General features: G+C 40.4%; 1 protein-coding gene across 2 annotated transcripts in view; it reads right to left on the reverse strand.

The window, feature by feature from the left end:
- Positions 1-14,477, reverse strand: part of LOC148653551 (T-cell receptor beta-2 chain C region) — a 219,471-nt gene that overhangs the window by 192,677 nt on the left and 12,317 nt on the right. Inside the window, exon 1 of one of the 2 annotated variants that reach the window (XM_088648718.1) lies at positions 10,219-10,282. The exons of the other annotated variant lie outside the window; for it this stretch is intronic. Coding sequence (XP_088504844.1) covers positions 10,219-10,267 — 49 coding nt within the window. The 5' untranslated portion in view covers positions 10,268-10,282. Of the gene's footprint in view, positions 1-10,218; positions 10,283-14,477 lie in introns of those variants that run through there. 2 annotated transcript variants of the gene reach the window in all.

A 14,477-nucleotide genomic window follows, 5' to 3' on the forward strand; every position in this document is an offset into this window, starting at 1 on the left:
CATTACTTATTGTTATACTTGTGCTTATCTACAGTATATGTAATTTCATTTATCAAGCGTACACTTGGTCCCTTGCTTCCCTGTATCATCAAATTGTATGACCACAATGAATCTCCATAAGCAAATCAGTTTTGTAGGGATCAGTACATCCCATCTGTTTTTGCAAAATAATTCATGATTTATTTATATAAACCCTTTCATACCAAGTAATTTCAAAACACAAGGAAAAAAAAGAAAATGAAAATAACACTGAGGTCTGGGAACTCTACAACAGAAGGAGCCTTCTTTCTTTTCCGTTTTGTACTTGAAATGCAGAGATGGCCAGTAAAGAGACACAAGTGTGTCTGGGCCTACACTCTCTGCAGAGATCTGGAGCCTATCTGTCAAAAGACTTAAATGACTGAAATTATACTGGAATACAGTGAAATGATGCCAATGCAGGAGTTATTTTACAATATAATGAGCAAATCATGAGCCACAGTGGAACACATGGGTACAATACAGCTTCCTTAACATTGTGATGTTCTGTATATTACATCAAGATACAGTATAAACACATACAGCCCCCTGCTGTTACCTTTCTAGTTAGTTTCCTAAACTGGGAGAGAGGAAATGTGATGTGCTCTGCTGCACACTGATGAGGCTCTGGTGCAGCATGGTTTTTGTAAAGGGGTTAGGAGGTTGTACTACACTGTGTTTACTGATGGCACAGAAATAAACAGCGTTGTCTGCAGCTGTTATGTCAGAGATCTGTAAGAAACCCTCTTTTGTTGCATCTCCACTTATTTTGAAACGGCCTTCAAATTCTCTTTCAGGATTTGCAGTTGTTGTGTAAATATATCCAATCAGCTTCAGGGCTCCATCCCCCAATTGTTGGTACCAATACATGTAAAAATAACTACTTTGGCCATTGCACTTGAGTGTATCAGATTCTCCAGGATGCTTTGCCAGGAACAGAGGGGATTGTGCAACACGTACACTGGCTGAGGAACCTGCATACAAAATAAGAAAGACACTTTAAAAAAGACAGATTGAAGTAAGACACAAACTTGAAATGTACATTTTATCATTCCTTAATTATTGTGCCTTCTCTCTGCAGGTTGTCCAGCATTTCAGTATTTTTTAAATGTTTTCTGACCTCAAAACAATTCAGAAGTCCTTACCTGTGAGCCAGTGCAGTAACACAGTGACACCAGTGAGAACTCTGAGCATGTTGACTCCTCACCATAGCTGGAGAGAGAAGAGCAGCACAGCAGCCCTGACCTGGACTGAGGGCTTTGAGTGGGGGGGGGGATAGGAAATGAGATCACAGTGGAGTAAAGTGACGGTAACAACAAACCATAAAGGATTGTGGGTGCAGCTATTGAAACACCTGCCTTCTATTCTGATTATACACCTGGGCTGTAAGTCAATAAATGACAGCACAGCACAGGCAAAAAAAAGTCAGGAAATCATGAGCTAGTGCTGTGTTCCTGGATGTTTTAGAGGCACTTTTTGATTCTAGTATAATTTATACTAATGTGACTTATCTACTTATTTAGCTGAATTAAATAATTAGATCTAATATAGACAGATATGGTACTTGAAGACTACAGTTAACTAACCATGCTGTACTCCACAGCATGTCACCAACTGGGCTCTTTGGGTATTTTAAAATGATTTTGGAATACAAAAAGATCATATTTACTTAGGATCTGAATGCTATTGATCTGTCTTAGAGATGTGCAGTAAACTGCTCTGGAACAGATGAACAGGTGATGTGCTCAGGCATCAGTGAGGTTTTTGGTCAGAAGGGTTTTTGTAGAGGAAAGACATGATCTGATGCACTGTGTTTACTGACGGCACAGAAATATACAGCACTGTCTGCAGTTGTTACTGCAGAGGACTGGAACAAACCTTTCCTCTTAGCATGTCCAGTAATATTGAACTTTTCAGCAAATCCACTCTCAATGGTTATTTGCTTGTGATAAAGATATCCAATAAGTGTAACGGGCTTTCCTGTGTTCTCTTGTTGATACCAGTACATTGTGTCATAGCTTCTATCATCATGACTGCAACTGAGCTCAATCGATTCTCCAGGTCTTCTGAGAAGTGCAAGAGGAGCCTGGAGAACTGTGATGCTGTTGGAGAGGCCTGTGTAGAGAGACAAAAGAGACATGTTTATGTAGAGAGAAAGGAAAGAAAATACACGCTAAAGTCAAATGATTTTTTATAGCAATTAACAGAAAAAGTGCATATTTTGTCTATATATTATTTTTGCCTTAAAAACAGTTTAACCAGCAGGCATTGTAATTGAAATGGCTTTACCAGTGAGCCAGTGCAGTAAGACAGTGACCCCAATGACAACTCTGAGCACCTTGACTCTTTAGTGCTGGGGAGAGAAGAGCAGCACAGCAGCCCTGACCTGGACTGAGGGCTCTGAGGGACAGGAAATGACATCACAGTGGAAAAAAATAATGATAAAGGCAAACCACAAAGGATTGTGGGCGCAGATGTTGGAACACCTGTCTTTTACTTCATCTTTTATATCATACCGCCCCCTGCAGACCTCTTTTTAATTTTTATATGTGAAAACTGGTAAAAATATTTGGGTAAACACCCCCCACACTAACAGTATGATTTAAAAAAAATGTAAAACCCCAAATAAATCAGCATTTATAAAAACCTCATGGTCAAACATTATGCTATATCTGAATCAATTACTGGGTATTTCTGTAGCTTAAGTAAATTAGACAATCTTTTGTAATTGATTCTGGCAAGATAAAATGTGCTGTTTTGGCACTTAGATGTTTGTAGTTTAAATACATTAAAAATGTAATCAGGGGCCAGAGCACATTGCAGGACACTGTACATGGAGGTGATGTCTACCTTACTCATTATTTGTGTATTGTGAAGAAATGGGGCTGTGAAACATTTTTATGCAACTCTTCTAGTTGTCAGTTACATCCAAGGGCATTATTGCTTATTTACACTGATTTCAGTTTATTTAGTTAAACACTTGATCTCTTATTTTGTAAAAATAGCTCAAATTGTATTGCTGCCTTGCCTCTTTCCAGATATCATCAGATTTACCTTTATGAATTTTTTTTTAGTTCTGTTTTGACTGATTGAGTAATCGTTGTTTGTTTCAGCATTTTCTTTTTGCCCATTGATATTTATTGTAACACAGGAAAACTTGTGAAGATACTGTCCATATAAGTTAATGTGTAAGAACAAAATGTGTATAATAATATTTCATTGAACAATTGTCTATATAAAGCATGTATGCTAACATTGTTGTTGTTCTGAAAAATCTGACCATCCTAAAACCTTGAGATTCTAATATAAATTCTACACATTTGTGCTGGTTATCATTTTAACTAAACTGCTAATGTTGAGTGTCCTGAAGAAACAGATCATATTATTAATACTTACAATTGGATGAGTCAGACTATAACAGCTGAAAAGGTGAATAAAAGTTCCTTATGTAAAAATCTTTTTGAGATTTTTGCACCACTGTATCTGAAACCTGTTAGCATTATACACAAGCAGCATAAATTATGATATAAAAGACTTCTGTATTTGACCCTAATTGTGTCAAGATATTGTGTCTTTATTAAAGAATGTTATTGTTAAAGCATATTCATAATGTCAAATGTCAGCACTTTCCAAAAACATAAAAACACAATGTACAGTACTTTGCATTACAAATTAAATAGTTCCTCTAAGCAATTCTCACAGTGAACTCCATCTTCCCTGTGCTCTGAGGTGCAGGTGGGCAGAGATGTGATCACACTGTATACACTGGCAAGGCTGTGGCTCAGAAGGGCTTTTTGTAAAGGAATGTGGAGATCTGCATCACTGTGTTTACTGACTGCGCAGAAGTACTTGCCGTTGTCTGAGGCTGTTAGCGCAGAGATGTGCAAATAGGCCGTTTTTTTGGAATGACCTGTTATGTTAAACCGTGTTTCAAAAGCCTTTTCAAGTTCTGCATTTTCGTAGTGGAGCTTCCCAATCAGTTTCAAAGCTCCTTGCCCCTGTGCCTGCTGGTACCAGAACATATAAGGGTAGCTGTCATCTCCATTGTCACACTGGAGGTCAGTTTTCAATTGGTTGGGGGTACGCAGGAGATCATGGGGGGACTGCTGCACACGGGCACAGTAAGATGGATCTGTGGAAAGAGAGAAATGTGCAGTTAAAAAAATGCTGTTGATGTGAAGCTGTGTCATGAGTTCCTCTGCCACTGAGATTCAGAGGCTGATTGTACTGTATAACTTTTTCAGTGTGACTGAGTGGTTCTTACCTGTGAGCCAGTGAAGTAAGACAGTGACCCCAATGAAAACCCTGAGCATCTTGACTCTTCAGTGCTGGAGAGAGAAGAGCAGCACAGCAGCCCTGACCTGGACTGAGGGCTCTATTTGGGAGGGATGGCAGGAAGTGACATCATAGCGTTGGCATGGGGATCAAATCAAGAGCCACAAGAGACGAATGGGTACCATACAGCTTCCTTAACATTCTGAAATGATGTACAGTATACTGTACCAATATATACATATATACAGTACATATTGCACACTACTGGTGTATTTCTAGTCAGGTTTAACATGCAGTTCTTTTGCAGCATTTTTTGACTGTTTGAATTGTGGAATGTCTGTACAATTATTTAAAAATCTTACTTATGTACAGTCACAATTAAACTCATGTGAGGCAGGTGTGGTGAGAATGTGTTCTGCTGTTCATGCCGGTGAGACCCAAGGGTTTTTGTCAGAGAAAAGAGGTGATCTGTAGCACTGTGTTTACTGACTGCACAGAAATACACAGCGTTGTCTGCAGGTGTTACTGCAGAGGTCTGCAAAAAACTTTCCTTTTCTGCATCTCCAGTTATATTGAACTTTCCACTGAATTCAGGTTCAGGGAATACTTGCTTAAAGCTGAGATATCCTATGGGTGTAAGGGTTCCTTCTCCATTCTCTTTCCGGTACCAGTACATTTTGTCGTAGTTAGTGTCATCATGACTACAGCTGAATTCAGCAGATTCCTCAGGCTTCTTAAACAGCTCAGAAGGAGACTGCAGGACATTGAGAACCTTGGAAGAAGCTGTAGGAAGAGAATGAGGAGTCAACAAAATGGAATCAAATGAAAGTTATAGAACTAAAAGACATTGTCTTCTTCATGAAACAGGGTATTTAGTTTGCATGTGAATTGTACCTACCTGTCAACCAGTTCAGCATCGCTGTGACCCAAATGAAAAGTCTGAACATCTTGACTCCTCAGTGCTGAAGAGAGAAGAGCAGAGGGCTCTGACTGGAAGGACAGTTCCAACATGTTAAATTATGACTCAAGATAAACATGTTAATAAGTTCTATTTTCTTGTGTTTTCTTGGCTGATGCCCCCTGCTGGACATTTTTGAGAATTTAAAAAATAAGCAACATACTTGTATTTCACTAGGGACAACAACATCAAAGAAGTGAAAGCTTTAATAATAATAATTGCTTACACTTATATAGCACTTGGACACTCCACTCAAAGCGCTTTACAGGTAATGGGGACTCCCCTCCACCACCACCAATGTGCAGCACCCACCTGGATGATGCGACGGCAGCCATAGTGCGCCAGAACACTCACCACACATCAGCTATCAGTGGGGAGGAGAGCAGAGTAATGTAGCCAATTCATAGATGGGGATTATTAGGAGGCCATGATTGGTAAGGGCCAATGGGAAATTGGCCAGGACGCTGGGGTTACACCCCTACTCTTTTCGAGAAACACCCTGGGATTCTTAATGACCACAGAGAGTCAAGACCTCAGTTTTACGTCTCATCCGAAGGACGGCGCCTGTTTAAAGTATAGTGTCCCCGTCACTATACTGGGGCATTAGGACCCACATGGACCGCAGGGTGAGCACCCCCTGCTGGCCCCACTAACACCTCTTCCAGCAGCAACCTTAGTTTTTCCCAGGAGGTCTTCCATCCAGGTACTGACCAGGCTCACACCTGCTTAGCTTCAGTGGGTTGCCAGTTGTGAGTTGCAGAGTGATGTGGCTGCTGGCTTTGAACATGATTGGAATACTTGGTGAGATATGCTTGGCTTAATTGGTTAATGGGCAGCCTCCTGGAATTAGGACAAGAGGATCAAACCCCACTCAGGGTGGACCAAGGGCTAGTTGTAAGATGGAGATGGGGGAAGGAAAGATGCTTGAGACGAATACTAAAGTAGATGTATGTCTTCGATATATATATAGAGATAATTTCTATGTACATTTGTGTGTGATTGACATGTCTTTGTTAAACTACCCAAACTTCAACTAATAAATTCCACAAAGTGATATGTCTTCACCCTTTTAATTAGTTCACCAGAGATGCTTTTCTTGTGTAATGTGATGATGTGACAATCATCATAAATCAATAAATATCTAAAGAAAATTAAACTAAAGAAAATTTCATTTTCATGGAAGATAGCTTTTAATGTGTGTATTTTGGCAACCTTTTGCATTACAGCGCCTGGGTGGACGTGTTGTGACCATAACACTACTACAGTTCACCTAACACAGTTACTGAAATAAGAAATGTATAATTGCAGGATATTTTAATGAAAAACATGTTATATTTTTCTTCTGGAAATAATTTTAGAAGTTTAAGAGAATGTTATATAACATGCAGGAAAATGCTTCTGGTTTATATGAAATCCAAATATTAATAGGAATAAGATAAATGTTTTTATTAGCAAGGATTAGACCAGGTAGTTGCAGTTTAAGAAGTCTGTTGATATTTTTTTTAAATACAATATGAATAAAGGGAAGATTTGTAAGTAAACAGTGAAATTTACACTTTCTGTAATCATTCATTTTCATACTGTGGATTTTTATTTTAATTAAATTAAGAACACAGGGACAATTAAGGAAGAATATAATTCTCAAACATTCAAGGAACTTTAAATTAAACTGATGTTCACTTAGTTTAGTGTATTTCTTCACCTTTTCTATTTTCCATTTATATGAATGAAATGAAAATACAGGGAATTATGCACATGATATGGCCCTAGTAGGATTGTTTACTGGGGATGATAGAGAAGGGGTGGATAACTGCTTTGAACAGATAAATATATTTGGAAGGGTAATGTCTGTAGGCTTCATATTAATATTGATCAATGTCTATTACTATCACAAGAACGGGCAACTTGTTATATGTCAAATTTTTAACCTCATTAGTCCAGTATTAGTCGGTCTGTGGAGATTTTTCAGTGTTTGAAATGCGTAGGAACAGTAAAAGATGAACATTTAAAATTTGCAGAAGAAGGCTAGCAGTGTACATTTTTGATTAGGAACCTGAAACGTTTTGGAATGAGTCCAAACATTTTAAAGGTTTATAGAATATTGGTAAAAAGCATCCCTACTTTTGGTATCACAGTGTGGTATGATAGTCTAAGTATTGAAAGAAAAGGAAAATTAACCAGAACTGTCAATATTACTAGTAAAATAATTGGTTGACCACAGAACAGCTTAAAGAGACATGTTATACTACAGTTCAAAGGAAAGCTTAGTTTATCGTCGATGACCCCTCCAACTCTTTTCATTCCCATTTTCAGCTTCTACTTTCAGGAAGGCATCCTAGAATGCCTGTGGCAAAGAAAATTGTATACAAGAAATCTTATGTTCCCATGCAATCTGTATATGAAACGCAGTTAAGTCTTTCCTGTAAGGAGCTGTTGGTTTATGTACAGTACAGTATAATTGTAGTGTACAGAAACATGTGTATATCGATTGTTGCATATCTAAGACTGTTGTTTATTTTTTTATGTATTTTTACCATTTCTGTGTTATTTTGTTTTTTGTAGTTTTGTATGGTAATGCCAAAGACAAAATTTTACTCTTTTGGATGGACAATAAAGTTATATCTTAACTTATACTAAAGTGATCGTGTAATGTGTCAACTGATCTGTTAAAAGGAATTAAAATATGAAAACATATTTAGGAACACATTTACAGTACATGTATGTACCTCTTAAGATTCATTATTATCAGCATTACACCACAACTTTGATCTCTCCACCATGTGACAATAAGCAACACAGTCACAAGTGCTGGCATGCAGGTGTGGGAAGTGATCTGTTCTATAGCACTTTATTAGGGTTGTGTCTCAGAGGGGTTTTTGTAGAGGTAAGAGCTGATCTGTAACACTGTGTTTACTGACAGCACAGAAATACACAGCACTGTCTGCATCTGTTACTGCTTTGGATTGCAAAGAGCCCTTTGTCTGTGCATCTCCGGCTATACTGTACTTTCCACTGAACTTATTTTCCATGGTGTCTGCTTTGAGAGTTAGATATCCAATGAGATTAAGAGCTGCTCCATTAACCTGCTGGTACCAGAACATTTGGTTGTAGCTGGTGTCATCGTGACTGCAGCTGAGATCCAGGGCTTCTCCAGGCAGCCTCAGCAGTTCAGGGGGAGCCTGTTTAACAGTGACGCTGTTGGAGAGACCTGTGTAGAGAGAGGAGATCATGACAACAGTGGATTGCAGCCAAGCCAAAGCAGATGGAGGAGGAAACCATAAGCAAAAACATTCAGAATTCTAAATAGCATGTTCAAAAGCTAGAATTTATCACATTTTTTCTAAGACAAGGATCATGTTCTTACCTATGAGCCAGTGCAGTAACACAGTGACACCAGTGAAAACTCTGAGCATCTTGACTCCTCAGTGCTGAAGAGAGAAGAGCAGCACTGACCTGGACTGAGGGCTCTGAGTGGGAGGGGAGACAGGAAGTGACATCACCCTACTGGAGAAAGGAAGTGGAGTTACACAGTGGTCATAAAAAATGAATGCACAAGACACTGAGTGTGAGGGGGGACTGGATGTGACATCACCATGCTGTAATTTTCCCCACTAAACTTTATTGGTTCATGATGTACAGTAGAGTATATAATGAGAGGGCATGTGTTTTAGAAAGGAGTTGCATCTATCCACTTTCTGACCACGTATTCCAACTCAGGGCTGCAGAGGAACTGGAGTCTATTCTGCCAAACGAGTGCAGGGTGGAAAACACCCTGGACAGGACACCAGCCCATACCAAGACACACACAGACAAAAACCACACACTCACACCAGGGGCACTTTTCCCAGAAGCCAATTTACCTACTTGTATGTGTTTTTGAAATGTGGGAGTAAACTAGAGCAGCTACAGGACACCCATGCCAACACACAAACTCCACACAGATCAAGAATTGAACCCAGGACCTCAGCACCAGAAAGAGGAATGCTAACCACTGCTCCATCATGTTGCCTTAAGGAATGAGATACCCTTCTCAATCTTCCATACGCTCTCCCATTCTCTGTGCAGTGATTACTGAAAAACAGGGTTTCTCAGATTACTACCCTTCAGATTGTGTTTGTTATTGATGAATCTTTACTGATAACAAGGTATGCCAGTTGTTTGAATTCACATATTTTTTCCAAAGAGCCTTTGTAATAAGTATTAATGTGATGACCATCGGCAGCTTTATCATGTGTGCACATAATTCTCCAGTGATAGGTTATTTCTGATCTATTTAATGGCATTCATAAAATGTGAAGTAAGCGGGAATTCTTTTGCACATTTATGTACCTCTTCAGATTCATTATTATCAGCATTACACCACAGCTTTGATCTCTCTACCATGTGACAATAAGCAGCACAGTCACAAATGCTGGCATGCAGGTGTGAGAGGTGATCTGTTCTATAACAGTTTATTGGGGTTGTGTCTCAGATGGGTTTTTGTAGAGGGAAGAGCTGATCTGTAACACTGTGTTTACTGACAGCACAGAAATACACAGCACTGTCTGCATCTGTTACTGCTTTGGATTGCAAAGAGCCCTTTGTCTGTGCATCTCCGGCTATACTGAACTTTCCACTGAACTCATTTTCCATGGTCTCTGCTCGGACAGTAAGATATCCAATGAGATTGAAAGCTCCTCCATTAACCTGCTGGTACCAGAACATATAGCTGTAGCTGGTGTCATCATGACTGCAGCTGATATCCAGGGGATCTCCAGGCAGCCTCAGCAGTTCCGGGGGAGCCTGTTTAACAATGAGACTGTTGGAGAGTCCTGTGTGGAGAGAGGAGATCATGACAACAGTGGACTGCAGCAAGCCAAAGTTGATAGAGGAAGAAATAAACAAAAAGATCTATTCAGAATTCTGAATAGCATATTTAAAAGCAAAAATGTATCACATTTTTTCTAAGACAAGGATCATGTTCTTACCTGTGAGCCAGTGCAGTAAGACAGTGACCCCAATGAAAACTCTGAGCATCTTGACTCCTCAGTGCTGAAAAGAGAAGAGCAACACAGCAGCCCTGACCTGGACTGAGGGCTCTGAGTGGGAGAGACAGGAAATGACAACAAAGAAAAAATAAATCACGAATACAAGAACAGCAATAAAGTGAGAAGATATACAGAGACTTAAAAGTGTGGCAAGACAACAATATTTTATATTTCCCCAGCACTTGTTTATCAATATCACCCCCTGCTGGATATTTATTTTACTTACAATCAACTACCAGCTGCACTAATACTTCTGTCTGGCTTTAATAATAATGTCTCTTTATTAGCCCTATACAATTTCTTGCATTAGGAATTCATCTTTTCACATACCCCAGCTTTTCTCCATGGAGACACAGACATGGAGAGAAGCTTCGGGTCAGAGCACAGGGTCTGCCATTGTACAGCACCCCTGGAGCAGTTGGGGTTAAGGGCCTTGCTCAGGGGCCCAATGGAGTAGGATTTCTTTGCCAGCCATGGGATTTGAACTGGCAACCTTCCAGTCACAGGCACAGATCCTTAGCCACAGAGCTACAGTACCACTCCATGATGCGCATGCTGTGAATTTACTTCACTTTGACATTTTGTTTTCCTACAGTTTCCACACTTCTGTATGCTTTTACTGCGATTTGCTTACAGTGAATTTACATTGGGATACAAGATTGCAATGTATACTGTGTCAAGATTTTTATCTCCAGATAGTGTGTTCCTCTAAAAAAAGAAGGCACATCTTCAAACAAAATATCACCCTTATTTTCATTTTGAAATAAATGCCCTGATATTCGGCCATATGTTCTGGAGGTCAGTACATTTTACATGAGAAAGAACCCATAGATGTTATACATGTGCAAAGTCTCCACACAATCGCTAACGCTGTGGAGAGCAGCAAAATACTGATGCAAAAGTGAAGAACAGCTAGAGAGTCTGTAGACAGGAATCCACTGACAGAATGAAGCTGTGTTGTTGTGAAGGTGGAGGCTGGATGTGGGACATTTGTTTTAATCTTGAAGGTTGTGGCTCACAGGGTTTTTTTGTAAAGGAAAGAGGTGATCCGCTGCACTGTGCTGACTGACTGCACAGAAATACACAGCGCTGTCTGCTGCTGTTATGTTCGAGACCTCTAAGGTTCCATTAAGTGTTGCATCTCCAGAGATTGTGAACTGATCTCTGAATTCCTCTTCTGGCATTAGGTTTTTCCTGTAAAGGTGTCCAATCAGCTTCAAAGCTCCCTTTCCTCCTTTCTGCTGGTACCAGTACATGTAGACATAGTTCTTGTCATGATTGAGGCAGTGGAACTCAGACTATCCACCAATTTTCTCAAGCAGATCAGGAGGAGACTGATAGACACTGTGTGACTGATCTTTGGATAAAGAAAAGAGTAAATGCAATGAAACATATTTTTAGAATACAAATTAGGTGCACTCAAAACAAGAAAATGTTTCCTTGTTATAAAATAATATTTTAAATTAAGGCTTATATTAGACATCTCCTTTTGAACTTAGAATTGTGTTTCTCCCTATTAACCCATTGGAGAAGGTCCCTACCTGTCAGCAGGTAAAGTATGACAATGACCCCAGTGACAACTCTGAGCACCTTGACTCCTCAGTGCTGGAGAGAGAAGAGCAACACAGCAGCCCTGACCTGGACTGAGGGCTCTGAGTGGGAGGGGTAACAGAAACTGACTTCAAAGTCCTGTGATTTTCCTCACTGAAGTTCATTGGTAGTACAGGACTCAATTAGAGAGCATTTATGTAAGGTTGGGGGTTACCTTTCACAGTTTCATATAACCTCTCCCAATCTCTGTGCAAGGATTACTGAATAACAGGTGTACATCAGAGCAGTACCTTTTAGAGTGTGTTTATTTATTGTTTAGGAATATTTATTGATAAGTAGGTTTATCAATTGTTTAAGTCCAGTCATGATTTTCACAGGACCTTTGTAAAACAGATTCAGGGTATAACCATTTACAGCTATGTTATATGTGTACAGTACATTAGTCCTCCGTGGTAAGTGCTTTCGGGCGGCACAGTCACATATTGTTAAGCATTGCTGCCTCACAGTACACGGTCCCAGCCTCAACTCCAGACCTGGGGTGCTCTTTGTGTGGAGTTTGTATTTACTCTCCATGTCCATGTGGGTTTCATACGAATACTCCAGTTTCCACCCAAAGTCCTGGAAGGTTATTTGGCATTTGGGAAATTGGCCCAAGGTGTGTGTGTGCATGTCTGTGTTTGTTTGTCTTTGCCTGTTGCTTGCTGAGATAGGCTTCAATTCCCTCACAACCCTGAATTGGGAACAAGAGTTTAGAAAATTGATGGATGGTAACTGTTTTTCTGGTCTATTTAAAGGAATTAAAAACACATGAATAGGAAGCAGGAATTCTTTTGCACATTTATGTACCTCTTCAGATTCATTATTATCAGCATTACACCACAGCTTTGATCTCTCTACTTTGTGACAAAGTGCAACATGGTCACAAGAGCTGGCATGCAGGTGTGAGAGGTGATCTGTTCTATAGCAGTTAATTGGTTTTGTGTCTCAGTAGGGTTTTTGTAGAGGAAAGAGCTGATCTGTAACATTGTGTTTACTGACAGCACAGAAATACACAGCACTGTCTGCATTTGTTACTGCTTTGGATTGCAAAGAACACTTTGTCTGCGCATCTCCAGCTATACTGAACTTTCCACTGAACCCATCTTCCATGGTCTGTGCTTTGAAAGAAAGATATCCAATGAGTTTAAGAGCTCCTCCATTAATCTGCTGGTACCAGAACATTCGGTCATAGTTGGTGTCATCATGACTGCAGTTGAGATCCAGGGGGTGATCAGGCAGCCTCAGCAGTTCAGGGGGAGCCTGTTTAACAGTGAGGCTGTTGGAGAGACCTGTGTAAAGAGAGAGGAGATCATGACAACAGTGGATTGCAACCAAGCCAAAACAAATAGAGGAGGAATCAAAAGCAAGAAGATGCATTCAGAATTTGAAAATGCATGTTTAAAAGCTAAAATGTATCACATTTTGTCTAAGACAAGGATCATGTTCTTACCTGTGAGCCAGTGCAGTAACACAGTGACGCCAGTGAAAACTCTGAGCATCTTGATTCTCAGTGCTGGAGAGAGAAGGGCAGCACAGCAGCCCTGACCTGGACTGAGGACACTGAGTGGGAGGGGGGACTGGATGTGACATCAACATGCTGTAATATTCCCCACTAAAGTTTATTGGTTCATGACGTACAGTAGAGTATCTAATGAGATGGCATGTGTTTTAGAAAGGAGTTGCATCTGTCCACTTTCTGACCGCCTATTCCAATTCAGGACTGCAGAGGAACTGGAGCCTATTCTGGCAAACAAGTGCAGAGTGAAAAACAACCCTGGACAGGACACCAGCCCATAACAAGACACACACAGACAAAAACCACACACTCACACCAGGGGCACTTTTCCCAGAAGCCAATTTACCTACTTGTATGTGTTTTTGAAATGTGGGAGTAAACAAGTGCAGCTACAGGACACCCACCCCAACACACAAACTCCACACAGATCAAGAATTGAACCCAGGGCCCCAGCACCAGAAAGAGGAATGCTAACCACTGCTCCATCACGTTGCCCTAAGGAAGGAGATACCCTTCTCAATCTCCCATACGCTCTCCCATACTCTGTTCAGTGTTTCCTGAAAAACAGGGTTCGTCAAATTACTACCCTTCAGAGTGTGTTTGTTGTTGATGAATCTTTACTGATAACAAGGTATGCCAGTTGTTTGAGTTCACATATTTTTCCACAGAGCCTTTGTAAAAAGTATTAATGTGATGACTGTAACAAAAGCATTCTTAAAGGACTCTATTCAGACGACACGATCTGGGGTAGAGTGAGGAAAACACAGGGGAAAAGCATGTGGGAGTTGGGAATGAAAACAGGGGGCATGTCCATGCTGCACTGGTGTTCGGGAGGTGTGGCCGAGGCAAACAATCCAGAAATAAGTCCAAGGGGGAATCCAAAAGGAGGCAAAAGTCCAAAGCCGGGCGGTTCATCCAAGACAAATGGGGTTAAAAACAGGAACCGGGTCGGGACCGGGACCAGGAACTGAAACCTTGACGGGACCAGGCGCTTCCAGGTGCCACCACATTTGCACAGAGGGTTGTGGAAGTCTGGAATCTGCTCAGTCATGTTAATTAAGCAAATATAGTACACTTGTGAATGACAAACAGG

The sequence above is a fragment of the Lepisosteus platostomus genome, chromosome 10 (genome assembly GCF_059453375.1).
Source record: "Lepisosteus platostomus isolate fLepPlt1 chromosome 10, fLepPlt1.hap1, whole genome shotgun sequence".
NCBI classification, from domain to species: domain Eukaryota; kingdom Metazoa; phylum Chordata; class Actinopteri; order Semionotiformes; family Lepisosteidae; genus Lepisosteus; species Lepisosteus platostomus.